A 14111-nucleotide genomic window follows, 5' to 3' on the forward strand; every position below is an offset into this window, starting at 1 on the left:
ATCAGCCGGTCGTTGGGGACCCGTGCTGCAGTGGCGAGAGTCCAGCGACTGGAGGTTACAGGCCAGCCGGAATTACAAGGCCCTGCTTGGTGAGCAGTGATACACCACAGGCTGGAGATCCTGGTTGTACGGGCGGTACAACCCGGAAAGGTTAGTGGTTCTCTAACCCCCCCTATCTTTGACCACCGGGTATTACCCATTGGAGCGCCCCTCCTGTGCCTCTTTTTCGTTAGAGCATGAAGGAGCTCCTGAACCAGCTGCTGCAGAGCCAGCAGCACCAACAGCATGTGCCTGGAGGTCCAGTGACAGCAGTGGGGGCTAAAAGCCAAAAAGAGGGAATGGTCCCTGCGGACGTTGTGGAGGAGCTGTACCAGTTCCTGGTCCAGGGACAGCAGGAGCTGTCGGTGTGTAGCGATGTCACAGCCATGGACCAGTTTGAGCGTTCCCTTCAGGGGCCAGTATGGACACTGGGTGCCCAGGGAGACAAGGGCAAACGGTGTGAACTGGGGGCTAAGGACATTGCATGGAAACCGCAAAATGGGGCGGAGTCCCAGAAGGGAATAGTTGCCCATAAGGGGGTGGTTGCCCATAAAGGGGTGGTTGCCCATAAGGGGGTGGTTGCCCATAAAGGGGTGGTTGCCCATAAGGGGGTGGAGTCCCATAAGGGGGTGGAGTCCCATAAAGGGGTGGTCCCCCAAAAGGGTGCGGAGCATCCCAAATCCAAGGGTGAAGTGGCACAGATGGACTGTAGCCAGGGACAACAGTGTTCATGCCACAAGTGTCCTGTTTGCAATATAGACCACCCATCCGACGAGAAGCCACGTCTGTGTTCCGTGGAAGTGGATGGGGAATCTGTAACAGGGGTCGTAGACTCAAGGAGCTTGGTGACCCTGGTGAGGGCCACTTCTGATGTCAACTTGATTCCTGGAAGGAAGATCCACGTCGGCTGCACCCACAATAATGAGACAGAATACCCGGTATCCAGCGTGGTCATTAAGACAGCCTGGGACAGTGGTTCTCATGATGTTGGAGTAGTCTCAGATTTACTGCACCCAATTATTATAGGTTGGGACTCTAAATTATTTGTGCACTTGTGGAAGCAGGGGGACGTATACGGTTGCTTGTGTAAGAGCCGGAACAGCCCAAAGGAAACCCCACCACATTGGGAGGTGAAAAGGGGTCCTTGTTGTGCAGTTATGTGTGGTAAGGAGGAGATAGCACCTAATAAAATTGACTGTCCTAAGTTAGGGGTGACCAAAGAAAATGATGGACGGACCCAACTTAGTGACATAAGGACTAAGGGAATAACCGATAGTGTGACCGTTAAAAACGGGGTAGCTCCAGAAAGGGAGGCAGATATCTGGTTAAGTGGGGACATGATAGTCCAGGATGCCAGGGGGAGTGATGATGACTCCAGTAAAGACACTGATTCTAGTAAGGTGACAAACGAGTACAGTGTGGTACAGATGGGCGAGAAGGGCAAAACTTCCTCCCGAAGACGTAATAAGCGCCGAGAGGGGGCACAGTGTAGGCCGTCTGAGGGTGCAGAGAAAGTGACATGCCTGGTTAATGAAGACATGGTGCTAATAACACCTGCTACGGTGGAGTCAGACGGTGATATCCTACAAAAGACTGAGGAATCAGAGATTGAACTGACACATTGTGACGACAGCAATCAGCGCGCTGCAAGTGCAGAGAAGGAGCCAACCAAGGACATAATGGTGGTGGTCCCTATGATTTCAAAGTGTGAAGTTGATAGTCTGTCAGGCGAGAGTGGTATAGGAAATGGAATCCTAGAGAGTGTGGGGGAAGGAATAATCCCCAACAGTCGTGGTGAGCAGACTGGTGAACTACCAAGTGCTGGGGTAGATGACAGCGAATTTAGCCCCAAAACTCTAAAAGGAACAGAGTGCCATGTTGAAGGGTGTGACACCCAGGCTGAGGGTGACACTGCAGAGACCCCAGAGGAAGGTGAAGATAATGCAGTGAAGACCCAAGAAACAGCTGGCGCTGAAGTGAAGAGAGCCTCTGAGGAGGTGAAGTCTGGAGCAAAGGTCTCATCCAGGACTGGGAGCCTGCCTGACCTGCTTGCTAAAACCATGATGGAGGATATAGAGACGGTCATGGGTAAGAAGAGTAAGAAACCCAAATGTTCTGAAGCTGAGTTGGAAGAAGCCTCAGAAATAGTGTGTCGTAGACCAGAGAGGTCCGCAAGTGAAGACTCATTCAAGAGGATGAGCAAAGACCATCTGCCACAAGAGATACTTCTTAGGCCGGCTACTGAGAGTCGAGTAAGGGAGCTGGAGAAAGAAGTGGCAGAGCTCCGAAGTCGCTTGGCAGAGTACCAGTCCAAGTCCCAGGGAGCCTTGGAGCAGATGGAGCAGCGAGTGTCAATCCTGACCAAACTTGTTGAAGCTGGGGAGGCCCAAAGAGAGCTGACTCTGGAAGCTAAACTTGACAAGCATGTGGCAGGGATGAATGAGACTTCTGTAGTCAAGTGCATGGTGGATATACCTGAGGACTTAAGAGAAGCGTGTGCCACCGGGTGCATGCATGACGAATTTAAGAGAGCTGTGGAAGCGTGTGAGGTCTACTGTACCCCAGGGGCTGAACAGTTAGTGATATTGTCTACCAGTAAAATTACTGGGCAGCGGGTGGCTATTCTAAAGGACATGCACTTCAGATGTGTTCGTATGAAGTGGCAGGTCCAACTGCAAAAGGAAGAAGTCACTAGACAGCTAGAGTATAAAAGGAAAGCGCAGAGTCTGGCGAAAGATATCGTCCAAGTACCCCGGGCTCTGGTGGGGAGAGTCATTGGAAAAACCGGACGAGTCATGCAAGACATGGTGAATAAGTCGGGATTGGTGAGATTAAGAATCCCTGCTGCTAATGAGAGCAAGATACCCAGGGAAGCTGGTATGGTTCCGTTCGTCTGTGTCGGGACTGTAGAGAGTCTTGGAAACATTCGAAGCCTTATTGAAGATCGGGTACACCATGTACGTGACATGGAGCGGTTGTGGCAAGACAACCTGAAAATTAAGGAGCAGCTTCGCCAACTGTGTGGGGGACAGCAGCCGTCTTCCACCCGTTGTTCAGTGGAAAGAAGTGGAAGATGGCGTGTCGGTCCAGTAGTTCAGACGCGCGATAAAAGGAATCGCCGACAGAGTGGTAACCTACGATGTACTGTAGATAGTGGCCGCTATGAGCTTAGAGTTCCCGACAGTAGCCTTGGGGGTACTCGAGAAAGCCTAGGTTCGGACAAGACTGTAGGTTTGACTGGGGACATGTCTCTCTACTACGGTGACCCTGGGAGGGGGTCAGGGAGAGAACGGTCTGGAAATGGGACGTCCTTTAACCCTAGGTTGACCAGACAGGGTTTGGTGACAGTGTCGGGCGATGCCTCAGGGACTACTGCTCTTGGACGGCCCTCTCAACTGGTGGGGCATGGCAGCGGGGATGCCCTGTCTCGCGGCCCCAGGTCATTGGCAAGTGTTCTCCCCTACGGGTTTGAACAGAGGGGGAGGGTATGTGAGGTATCAACCGGCTGTATTACAAAGGGCCGGTATGTTTTGCAGAAGCGTGAATGCTCTGCAATGTGAAGCTGGCTGGGACCTGTGGTTCCACAGGATTGCATTACATGCAGAGCCATGGAAGGGTGTGTGATGCTGATTACACACTCCTTACCACCTGTGGGTGTGGCTCCAGGGGTTAAAGCAATCCTGTCTCTGAACCTGGGGAAGGTGTGTCTAGGGCAGTCTAGAGAGAGACTGGCTCTAGATGTCCAGTGTGTGGACTGGAAACAAGTGAGAGCAGAGCCAGGAGCTTTGGGTGTATCAGCCTGCATGGAGGCTGATCACAAGGCTCTGATATTGAGTCTGAGGTGAGTGCGGCCAGGCCAGGGCTGTAGGGCCGAATCTCTCCAGAAAGAGAGACAGACAGGGGTCTGCAGAGGGCCCTGGGTGCTGGAAGGAACCTTGGCTAGAGTTGTATGCTGGCAGGAGCCAGAGAGTGGGGAAGTTGCTAAACTTCCATTATGGACTTATTGTTTATGTTTGAGGGCAGTTTATGCTGAGTGTTTTTAATAAACTGCCAGAATTTCTATGAAGAGACTGTGTACGTGTGTTGCTGAAGCTACCTCACACCGCTGCAAGCGAGTGAAACCCCCACGTTGCAGGGCGCAACGTTACACCATCTATCTATCTATCCATCTATCTATCCCTCTATTATCTATCCATCTATCCCTCTATTATCTATCCCTCTATTATCTATCCCTCTGTCTATCCCTCTGTCTATCCCTCTGTCTATCCCTCTGTCTATCCCTCTGTCTATCCCTCTGTCTATCCCTCTGTCTATCTATCTATCTATCTATCTATCTATCTATCCCTCTATCTATCCATCTATTATTTATCTATCTATCTATACCCTAAATATCTATTATCTATCTATTCCTCTATCTATCTATAATATCTATCTATACCCCTAAATATCTATCTATTATCTATCTTTCTATATTATCTGTCTATCTTTCTATATTATCTATCCTTCTGTCGATCTATCATCTATCTGTCTATCTATTTATCTATACCTCTATCTATCTACCTATCTATCTATCTATCTATCCATCTATCCCTCTATCTATCCATCCATCTTATCTATCTATCTATACCCCTAAATATCTATCTATTATCTAGCTATCTATTATATATCTACCCCTAAATATCTATTATCTATCTATATCCCTCCATCTATTATCTATATCTATCCCTCTATACTCTATCTATTCCCCTAAATATCTATATCTATCTATCATATATCTATCTCTGTATTATCTATTTTTGTTTTTTTATTTTCAATGTGCTTTATTGCTGTAAAGGCATTAAAAAACGCAGGGACCAACATGAAAGAAAACGCACCAAAAACGCACCTGCGTTATTGGTGCGTTTTTTAACGCAGGTGCGCTAATCCTTCACTCAAGAAATTTCTTAAGAAAAATCATTTTTCTAGTGTGAACATAGCCTTATACTGTTTAACCCCTTCAGCCCCCGGGCACTTTCCGTTTTTGCATTTTTGTTTTTTGCTCCCCTTCTTCCGAGAGCCGTAACTTTTTTATTTTTCCGTCAATCTTGCCATATGAGGGCTTGTTTTTTGCGGGACGAGTTGTACTTTTAAATTAAGTCATAAGTTTTACCATATGGTGTACTGGAAAACTGCAAAAAAAAATGTGATAGCACAATAGTTTTTGGGATGTTTTATTCACCGTGTTCACTATATGGCAAAACTGATGTGTGGGTGTGATGCCTGAGGTCGGTGCGAGTTTGTATACACCAAACATGGATAAGTTTACGTGTATCTAAGGGGTTAAAAAAAAAATCACAAGCTTGTCCAATAAAAGTGGGGTACGTTCTGCGCCATTTTCCGAAACCCGTAGCGTTCTAATTTTTTGGGATCTATGGCTTAGTGACTGCTTATTTTTTGCGTCTCGACCGGACGTTTTTAATGGTACCATTTTGGCGCGGATGCGACGTTTGGTCGCCTGTTATTGCGTTTTGTGTAAAACTTGCGGCGACCAAAAACCGTAATTTTGGCGTTTGGATTTTTTGGACACTACGCCGTTTACTGATCAGATTAATTGATTTTTATATTTTGATAGATCGGGCATTTCTGAAAGCGGCGATACCAAATATGTGTTTATTTATTTTTTAACCCTTTCATTTCAATGGGGTGAAAGGGGGGTGATTTGAATGTTTAGGGGGTTTTTTTAAAACTTTTTTTTTTACTTTTTTTTTATTTTAATAGTCCCCCTAGGGGTCTATAGCGATCAGCAATCCGATCGCTCTGCACTATCTGCTGATCACAGCTATACAGCTGTAAACAGCAAGAAATGGTCACTTTCTGATTCATTCGGCTCCGGGCCGAGTGAAAATGAAAGTGATTCGTCATAGCTCCAGGCGTCATCACATGACCCTGTGCTACCATGGCAACCACTGACAGTCACGTGATCACTCACGTGACTTCTGGTGGGGGCGGCGGTAAGTAAAAATCATAACCGCGCGTATATACATCTCGCTGCCAGACTTTGGCAGCGAGATGTAAGGGGTTAATGTTACGGGTGGAATGCGATTCCACTCGTAACATGCAGGCACACATGTCAGCTGTTAAAAACAGCTGATATGTGCGCGGATCGCCGCATCATGCCCGCGGCAGGGGGCGGGGGACTAACGTGACATGCTCCATGACAGAAAGATCCGTCAAAGGTCGTGAAGGGGTTAAGGTAAAGTAGTATTTGCTTTGGGCAAGCCAATGCTGTGGATCAAGATAAAGTGAAGCAGGTGGAATACAAATAGCGGTCGGTCGTGTAACAGTGCATGGAGCCCATACTCACATCAGGAGCAGTTTAATGTGTGTACTGCGGGTGACAGACACCAGATAAACAGAATTTACGTTAGAAACTTGTTTAGCTTTAATTTATACAATAATGAATAAATCCCATCATGTAATACGCTGATGAAGATCTAACCCTCAAAGCACCCTTCTTTATATTCTGATGTCCCCTTGTCGTCGTCTGTCAATAACATTCTATGTAATTGACCATAATCTTTACATACAGGCATACTGTTTATGGTCACTAGTAGTGTCAATTAGATTTCTTCAAGATAAACTCCTATTGGGATTGTCCGATACCTATAATGTCCTTTATAAATATCCATCTTTAATCTCTACACCATTTTCAATTTAGTTTTATTATAAAATTCCATACCATGCTTCCTATAAAGCTAATTTATATATCTATTTGTTTTTTATTTACTTTTTTTTCCTGTGATGTTACATTTGACGGGAGAGGATGGCTCTGAAGTCACTCCCCAGCAGCACTGCGGTCACTTACAACAGCTTCTTTTACCACCGCAAGATAAGAAGAAATACATTGGAAGTCTTCATTTTTTTGTCAACATTTTTTAAAGTTCCACATTCAATCCTGTCCTTTATAGTTTAGTTTTCAAGAAAAAAAGCTTCAAATGGACATTTGTTTGAAACAGTTTGTCCTGAATCATAAAAACTTATTTTTTTTTTTTCAAAAAACAGAGCCACATCTGTCCTTGTATGATACATGGTACTGCAGATAAGCTCTACCAAAGCAAATGGGGCTGAGCTGCAATAGCACACACAAACTGTGGACAAATATGGTACGGTTTGTGTAAGAAACACCTTTAAAGCACCAATTGGGAGTTTTGTTTTGTTTTTTTTTTTTTAAATTTTACAGTCTGAGTGGTACCACTAGTGTATGCTCTGTGCCCGTAGTAATGTACTCACCAGCCACCATCTTCTGCTCTTCCTGGTTCTGCTCCCATTCTATTGCACCATTTGTGACTGCAGCTCTTAACTGACTGGAAGTCAGTGCAATCTATCACAAACGATCAATGCAAGTCTATAAGAGCCTCATCATTCTGGCTCTTATAGACTCACAATGAGAAGTGATTTCCGTTCCGCCAGGCAAACATTGGAGCGATGCAGCTAGTCCCAACTAGCAGAAGACGACCAGAGTGGTACCGAAAACAGAAGATGGCGGCTGGTAGGTATATTACTACGGGTAGCAGGGAACATGCATTAGTGATACCACTCTGGCAATGAAATAAAAAGAACGCCGGAGTGGTGCTTTAAGTGTCATTTAAATAGATGCATGTAACAATGAACAGGATAGCATTCAATGTATACCACTGTGTCTATAATGAGTAACGTACATAAGTCAGATCTTCGCTCCTAATCTTGTGAAAGACCATTTGATTGACATTATTGTGGCGATGTAAGGAGGGCGACGTAGGCATGTCTGAATCCTTGTTGCTCCTGAAGATAATCAAGTTTGATTTCTCTATAAAAGGAAAAATATAAACAAACAGGTAATAGACAAAGTAAATACGTTGTACTAGTAGACAAATGAAAAACGATATATTCATTTTCATAAAGAAGTTGTGTTTATGTACCAAGTATTGCCTAACTGCAGGATAGTTGACAAGCATCTGATCGCTGGATGTACCAGTGCTCATGAGAACAGTCATTTACTGTCCCCTATTTGAATGGAATGACAAATGGCCATGCGTGTCCATGGCACTATTGGAGATCGCACAGTAAAGTAGTTGGCGACCTTTTTCAGTCTCAAACACAATGAGTGGAGCATCGGTGTGCATGCCTGACCATGGCTCTATTCACAGCACAGTTGTCCTAATGATGGTGGTAGTTTATCAATCAATATTTTTCACATAATTATTTCATGTGCAGTATTATCCAAACAGTCAGATCTTCTTAGTCAAGGAGGTGAAGTTGAGTAAAGCGGTTTACATATTATCTCTACTCTTTATAGATGTTCCCTGACTTCTAGGTGGGGATAAGGATTTCACAACTTGCCTTTACTCAGAAGTGTCTCCACCTCCTTGAGAAGGAACAGCTAATGACCATACAGAGCTGACAGGCATCAGGTTCCCCTATGCTTTTAAACCGCCAACGTAAAGACTGTTGCTGATATATGTAAAGCGCTATGGAATTAATGACACAATAAATAATAAATTATTATTATCCAGTGATAGTAGACGCCCAGAAGGAGCAGTACTGGTTAATTTGCATTTGACAAGCAGAACTATATAAACATATATATTTTTTTGCTCACATATGTACAGGTACATCTCAATAAATTAGAATATCATAAAAAAAAAAATATTTCATTACAGAGTGATCTATTTCAAGTGTTTATTTCTGTTAATGTTGATGATTATGGATTACAGCCAATGAAAACCCAAAAGTCATTATCTCAGAAAAGTAGAATATTATATAAGACCAACTGAAAGAAGGGAATTTTGTTTACTTACCGTAAATTCCTTTTCTTTTAGCTCCTATTGGGAGACCCAGACAATTGGGTGTATAGCTTCTGTCTCCGGAGGCCACACAAAGTATTACACTTTAAAAAGTGTAACCCCTCCCCTCTGCCTATACACCCTCCCGTGGATCACGGGCTCCTCAGTTTTGGTGCAAAAGCAGGAAGGAGAAGACTTATGAATTGGTCTAGGGTAAATTCAATCCGAAGGATGTTCGGAGAACTGAACCATGAACCAAAAGAACAATTCAACATGAACAACATGTGTACACAAAAGAACAACCAGCCCGAAGGGAACAGGGGCGGGTGCTGGGTCTCCCAATAGGAGCTAGAAGAAAAGGAATTTACGGTAAGTAAACAAAATTCCCTTCTTCTTTGTCGCTCCATTGGGAGACCCAGACAATTGGGACGTCCAAAAGCAGTCCCTGGGTGGGTAAAAGAATACCTCAATAAAAAGAGCCGAAACGGCCCTCCTCTTACAGGTGGGCAACCGCCGCCTGAAGGAATCGCCTACCTAGACTGGCGTCTGCCGAAGCATAGGTATGCACTTGATAGTGTTTCGTGAAAGTGTGCAGACTAGACCACGTCGCTGCCTGACACACCTGCTGAGCCGTAGCCCGATGCCGCAATGCCCAGGACGCACCCACGGCTCTGGTAGAATGGGCTTTCAGCCCTGAAGGAAGCGGAAGCCCAGAAGAGCGGTAGGCTTCGAGAATCGGTTCCTTGATCCACCGAGCCAAGGTTGACTTGGAAGCCTGCGAACCCTTACGCTGGCCAGCGACAAGGACAAAAAGCGCATCTGAACGACGCAGGGGCGCCGTGCGAGACACGTAGAGCCGGAGTGCTCTCACCAGATCCAAAGAGTGCAAATCCTTTTCACATTGGTGAATTGGATTAGGGCAAAATGAAGGTAAGGAGATATCCTGATTGAGATGAAAAGGAGATACCACCTTAGGGAGAAATTCCGGAACCGGACGCAGAACCACCTTATCCTGGTGAAACACCAGGAAGGGGGCTTTGCATGATAGCGCTGCAAGCTCAGACACTCTTGACCATTCCGGATTGGAGGAATGAAAGAAAAGTGGGTAAGGCAAACGGCCATGGAGAGAAACAGTTATCAGAGCACCAGGATAAGAAGATTTGCCAAGACCTGTAATAGATCTTGGCGGACGTTGGCTTCCTGGCCTGTCTCATGGTGGCAATGACATCCTGAGATAATCCTGAATTCGCTAGGAGCCAGGACTCAATGGCCACACAGTCAGGTTGAGGGCCACAGAATTCAGATGGAAAAATGGCCCTTGTGACAGCAAGTCTGGGCGGTCTGGAAGCGCCCACGGCTGACCCACCGTGAGATGCCACAGATCCGGGTACCACGACCGCCTCGGCCAGTCTGGAGCGACGAGAATGGCGCGACGGCAGTCGGACCTGATCTTGCGTAACACTCTGGGCAGCATCGCCAGAGGAGGAAACACATAAGGCAGTCTGAACTGCGACCAGTCCTGAACTAACGCGTCCGCCGCCAGAGCTCTGTGATCCTGAGACCGTGCCATGAATGCCGGAACTTTGTTGTTGTGCCGTGACGCCATGAGATCGACGTCCGGCGTTCCCCAGCGGCGACAGATCTCTCGAAACACTTCTGGGTGCAGAGACCATTCCCCCGCATCCATGCCCTGACGACTGAGAAAATCTGCTTCCCAGTTTTCTACGCCCGGGATGTGAACTGCGGAGATGGTGGAGGCTGTGGCTTCCACCCACTGCAGAATCCGCCGGACTTCCTGGAAGGCTTGACGACTGCGAGTGCCGCCTTGGTGGTTGATGTATGCAACGGCAGTGGCGTTGTCCGACTGGATACGGATCTGCCTGCCCTCCAGCCACCGCTGGAAAGCCAATAGGGCTAGATACACTGCCCTTATTTCCAGAACATTGATCTGAAGGGAAGACTCTATCGGAGTCCAGGTTCCCTGAGCCCTGTGGTGGAGAAAAACCGCTCCCCACCCTGACAGGCTCGCGTCCGTGGTGACCACAGCCCAGGTTGGGGGTAGGAAGGATTTTCCCTGCGATAGAGAATTGGGAAGGAGCCACCACTGAAGTGACGTCTTGGTTGCAAGGGAAAGAGAGACGGTCCTGTCCAGGGAAGCCGACCTCCTGTTCCATTTGCGGAGAATGTCCCATTGGAGCTGCCGTAGATGGAATTGCGCGAATGGCACTGCCTCCATCGCTGCCACCATCTTCCCCAGGAAGTGCATGAGGCGCTTTAAGGGGTGTGACTGATTCCGAAGAAGTGATTGCACCCCTGCCTGCAGTGAAAGGTGTTTGTCTCGCGGTAGCTTGACTACCGCTGACTGTGTATGAAACTCCATCCCGAGGTAAGTCAGTGATTGGGTCGGTGTCAACTTGGATTTCGGGAAGTTGATGATCCACCCGAACTGCTGGAGAGTCGTCAGAGCGACTGTAAGGCTGTGTTGACACGCCACCCGAGAAGGGGCCCTGACTAGGAGATCGTCTAGGTAGGGAATCACCGAGTGGCCCTGAGAGTGTAGGACCGCCACGACGGATTCCATGACTTTGGTGAAAACCCGTGGGGCTGTCGCCAGGCCGAAAAGCAATGCCACGAACTGAAGGTGTTCGTCCCCGATGGCGAAACGCAAGAAGCGTTGATGTTCGGGTGCGATCGGCACGTGGAGATAAGCATCTTTGATGTCGATCGATGCTAGGAAGTCTCCTTGTGACATCGAGGCGATGACCGAGCGGAGAGATTCCATCCGAAACCGTCTGGTCCTCACGTGTCTGTTGAGCAGTTTGAGGTCCAGAACGGGACGGAATGATCCGTCCTTTTTTGGCACCACGAACAAGTTGGAGTAAAAGCCGCGACCACGTTCCTGAAGGGGAACGGGGGTCACAACTCCTTCTGTCTTCAGAGCGTCCACCGCCTGAAAAAGTGCGTCGGCCTGAGCGGGGGGCGGAGATGTTCTGAAGAAACGAGCCGCAGGACGGGAGCTGAACTCTATCCTGTAACCGTGAGACAGAATGTCTCTCACCCATCGGTCTTGAACATGTGGCCACCAGGCGTCGCCAAAGCGGGAGAGCCTGCCACCGACCGAGGATGCGGTCAGTGGATGCCGAGAGTCATGAGGAGGCCGCCTTGGAAGCAGTGCCTCCTGCGGCCTTTTAGGGGCGTGACTTGGACCGCCACGCATAGGAGTTCCTCTGGCCTTTCTCCTGCCTGCTGGACGAAGAGGATTGGGGCTTGGCGGAGGGACGAAAGGACCGAAACCTCGATTGTATTTTCCGTTGTTGAGGTCTCTTGGGTGTGGACTGGGGTAAGGAGGAGTCCTTTCCCTTAGATTCCTTAATAATCTCATCCAATCGTTCGCCAAACAAGCGTTCGCCAGAAAACGGCAAACCGGTTAAGAACCTCTTGGAGGCCGAGTCTGCCTTCCATTCGCGCAGCCACATGGCCCTGCGGACTGCCACAGAGTTAGCGGATGCCACAGCTGTACGGCTAGCCGAGACTAGGACTGCGTTCATGGCGTAGGAAGAAAAAGCTGACGCTTGAGAAGTCAAAGACGCAACTTGCGGAGCAGAATTACGTGTGACAGCATTAATCTCGGTCAGACAAGCCGAGATAGCTTGGAGTGCCCACACGGCTGCAAAGGCCGGGGCAAAAGACGCGCCCGTGGCCTCATAGATGGACTTCACCAGGAGCTCTATCTGCCTGTCAGTGGCATCCTTTAGCGATGAGCCATCTGCCACCGATACCACAGATCTAGCCGCCAATCTAGAGACTGGAGGATCCACCTTGGGACATTGAGCCCACCCCTTAACGACTTCAGCGGGGAAGGGGTAACGCGTGTCAGTGAGGCGCTTAGTAAAGCGCTTGTCCGGAACTGCTCTGGGCTTCTGGACAGCGTCTCTGAAGTTAGAGTGATCGAAGAACGCACTACGTGTACGTTTGGGGAATCGAAACTGGTGTTTCTCCTGCTGAGACGCTGACTCCTCCACAGTAGGAGGTGGGGGAGAGAGATCCAACACCTGGTTGATGGACGAGATAAGATCATTCACTAATGCGTCCCCCTCAGGTGTATCGAGGTTAAGGGCGACGTCAGGGTCAGAACCCTGAGCTGCAACATCCGCCTCGTCCTCCAGAGAGTCCTCAAGCTGGGAACCCGAGCAGCGTGAAGAAGTCGGGGAAGATTCCCAGCGAGCCCGCTTAGCCTGTCTAGTACTGTGGACAAAAAAGACTGACTGCACTCCTCGACCTGACGTGTGAACAGGTGCATAACCGAACATGACATAAAATACAAAAAAACAGTTTGCACTCTGATAATGCTAAAGTATGGAAACCATGAATATGTGAACATGGACCTGCATTACTGCTAAGGAAAATCTGAGAAAAATGAGATATTTAGCATATATAAATGGCCATTTGTATATCTGCCCAGTTGCCCCTTCACGGCATATCTCGTAACTGGGTCCCTGACGCTACGCTGAAGCCTCTCTCTAGGTTAAAAACCTCCTGTGTATGGGCAAGTAGGAACCTGCTCTATAGGATAAGATTACCTGTGGCAACTGGGGGAAGGGTGCACGGTCAGAAGGTATGACCCTCTTCATATAGACAAAAAAGACTGACTGCACTCCTCGACCTGACGTGTGAACAGGTGCATAACCGAACATGACATAAAATACAAAAAAACAGTTTGCACTCTGATAATGCTAAAGTATGGAAACCATGAATATGTGAACATGGACCTGCATTACTGCTAAGGAAAATCTGAGAAAAATGAGATATTTAGCATATATAAATGGCCATTTGTATATCTGCCCAGTTGCCCCTTCACGGCATATCTCGTAACTGGGTCCCTGACGCTACGCTGAAGCCTCTCTCTAGGTTAAAAACCTCCTGTGTATGGGCAAGTAGGAACCTGCTCTATAGGATAAGATTACCTGTGGCAACTGGGGGAAGGGTGCACGGTCAGAAGGTATGACCCTCTTCATATAGACAAAAAAGACTGACTGCACTCCTCGACCTGACGTGTGAACAGGTGCATAACCGAACATGACATAAAATACAAAAAAACAGTTTGCACTCTGATAATGCTAAAGTATGGAAACCATGAATATGTGAACATGGACCTGCATTACTGCTAAGGAAAATCTGAGAAAAATGAGATATTTAGCATATATAAATGGCCATTTGTATATCTGCCCAGTTGCCCCTTCACGGCATATCTCGTAACTGGGTCCCTGACGC

The 14111-nt window shown here is 47.6% G+C and overlaps 1 protein-coding gene across 3 annotated transcripts in view; it reads right to left on the minus strand.

Moving 5' to 3' along the window:
- The window catches only part of JAK2 (Janus kinase 2), a 329829-nt gene that overhangs the window by 33866 nt on the left and 281852 nt on the right, over nt 1-14111 (minus strand). For all 3 annotated transcript variants that reach the window (XM_075317543.1, XM_075317563.1, XM_075317553.1), the window contains exon 11: nt 7737-7864. In XM_075317543.1, the coding sequence (XP_075173658.1) occupies nt 7737-7864 (128 nt within the window). The remainder of the gene's footprint in view (nt 1-7736; nt 7865-14111) is intronic.

Source organism: Anomaloglossus baeobatrachus, chromosome 1 (genome assembly GCF_048569485.1).
Source record: "Anomaloglossus baeobatrachus isolate aAnoBae1 chromosome 1, aAnoBae1.hap1, whole genome shotgun sequence".
Lineage (NCBI taxonomy): Eukaryota > Metazoa > Chordata > Amphibia > Anura > Aromobatidae > Anomaloglossus > Anomaloglossus baeobatrachus.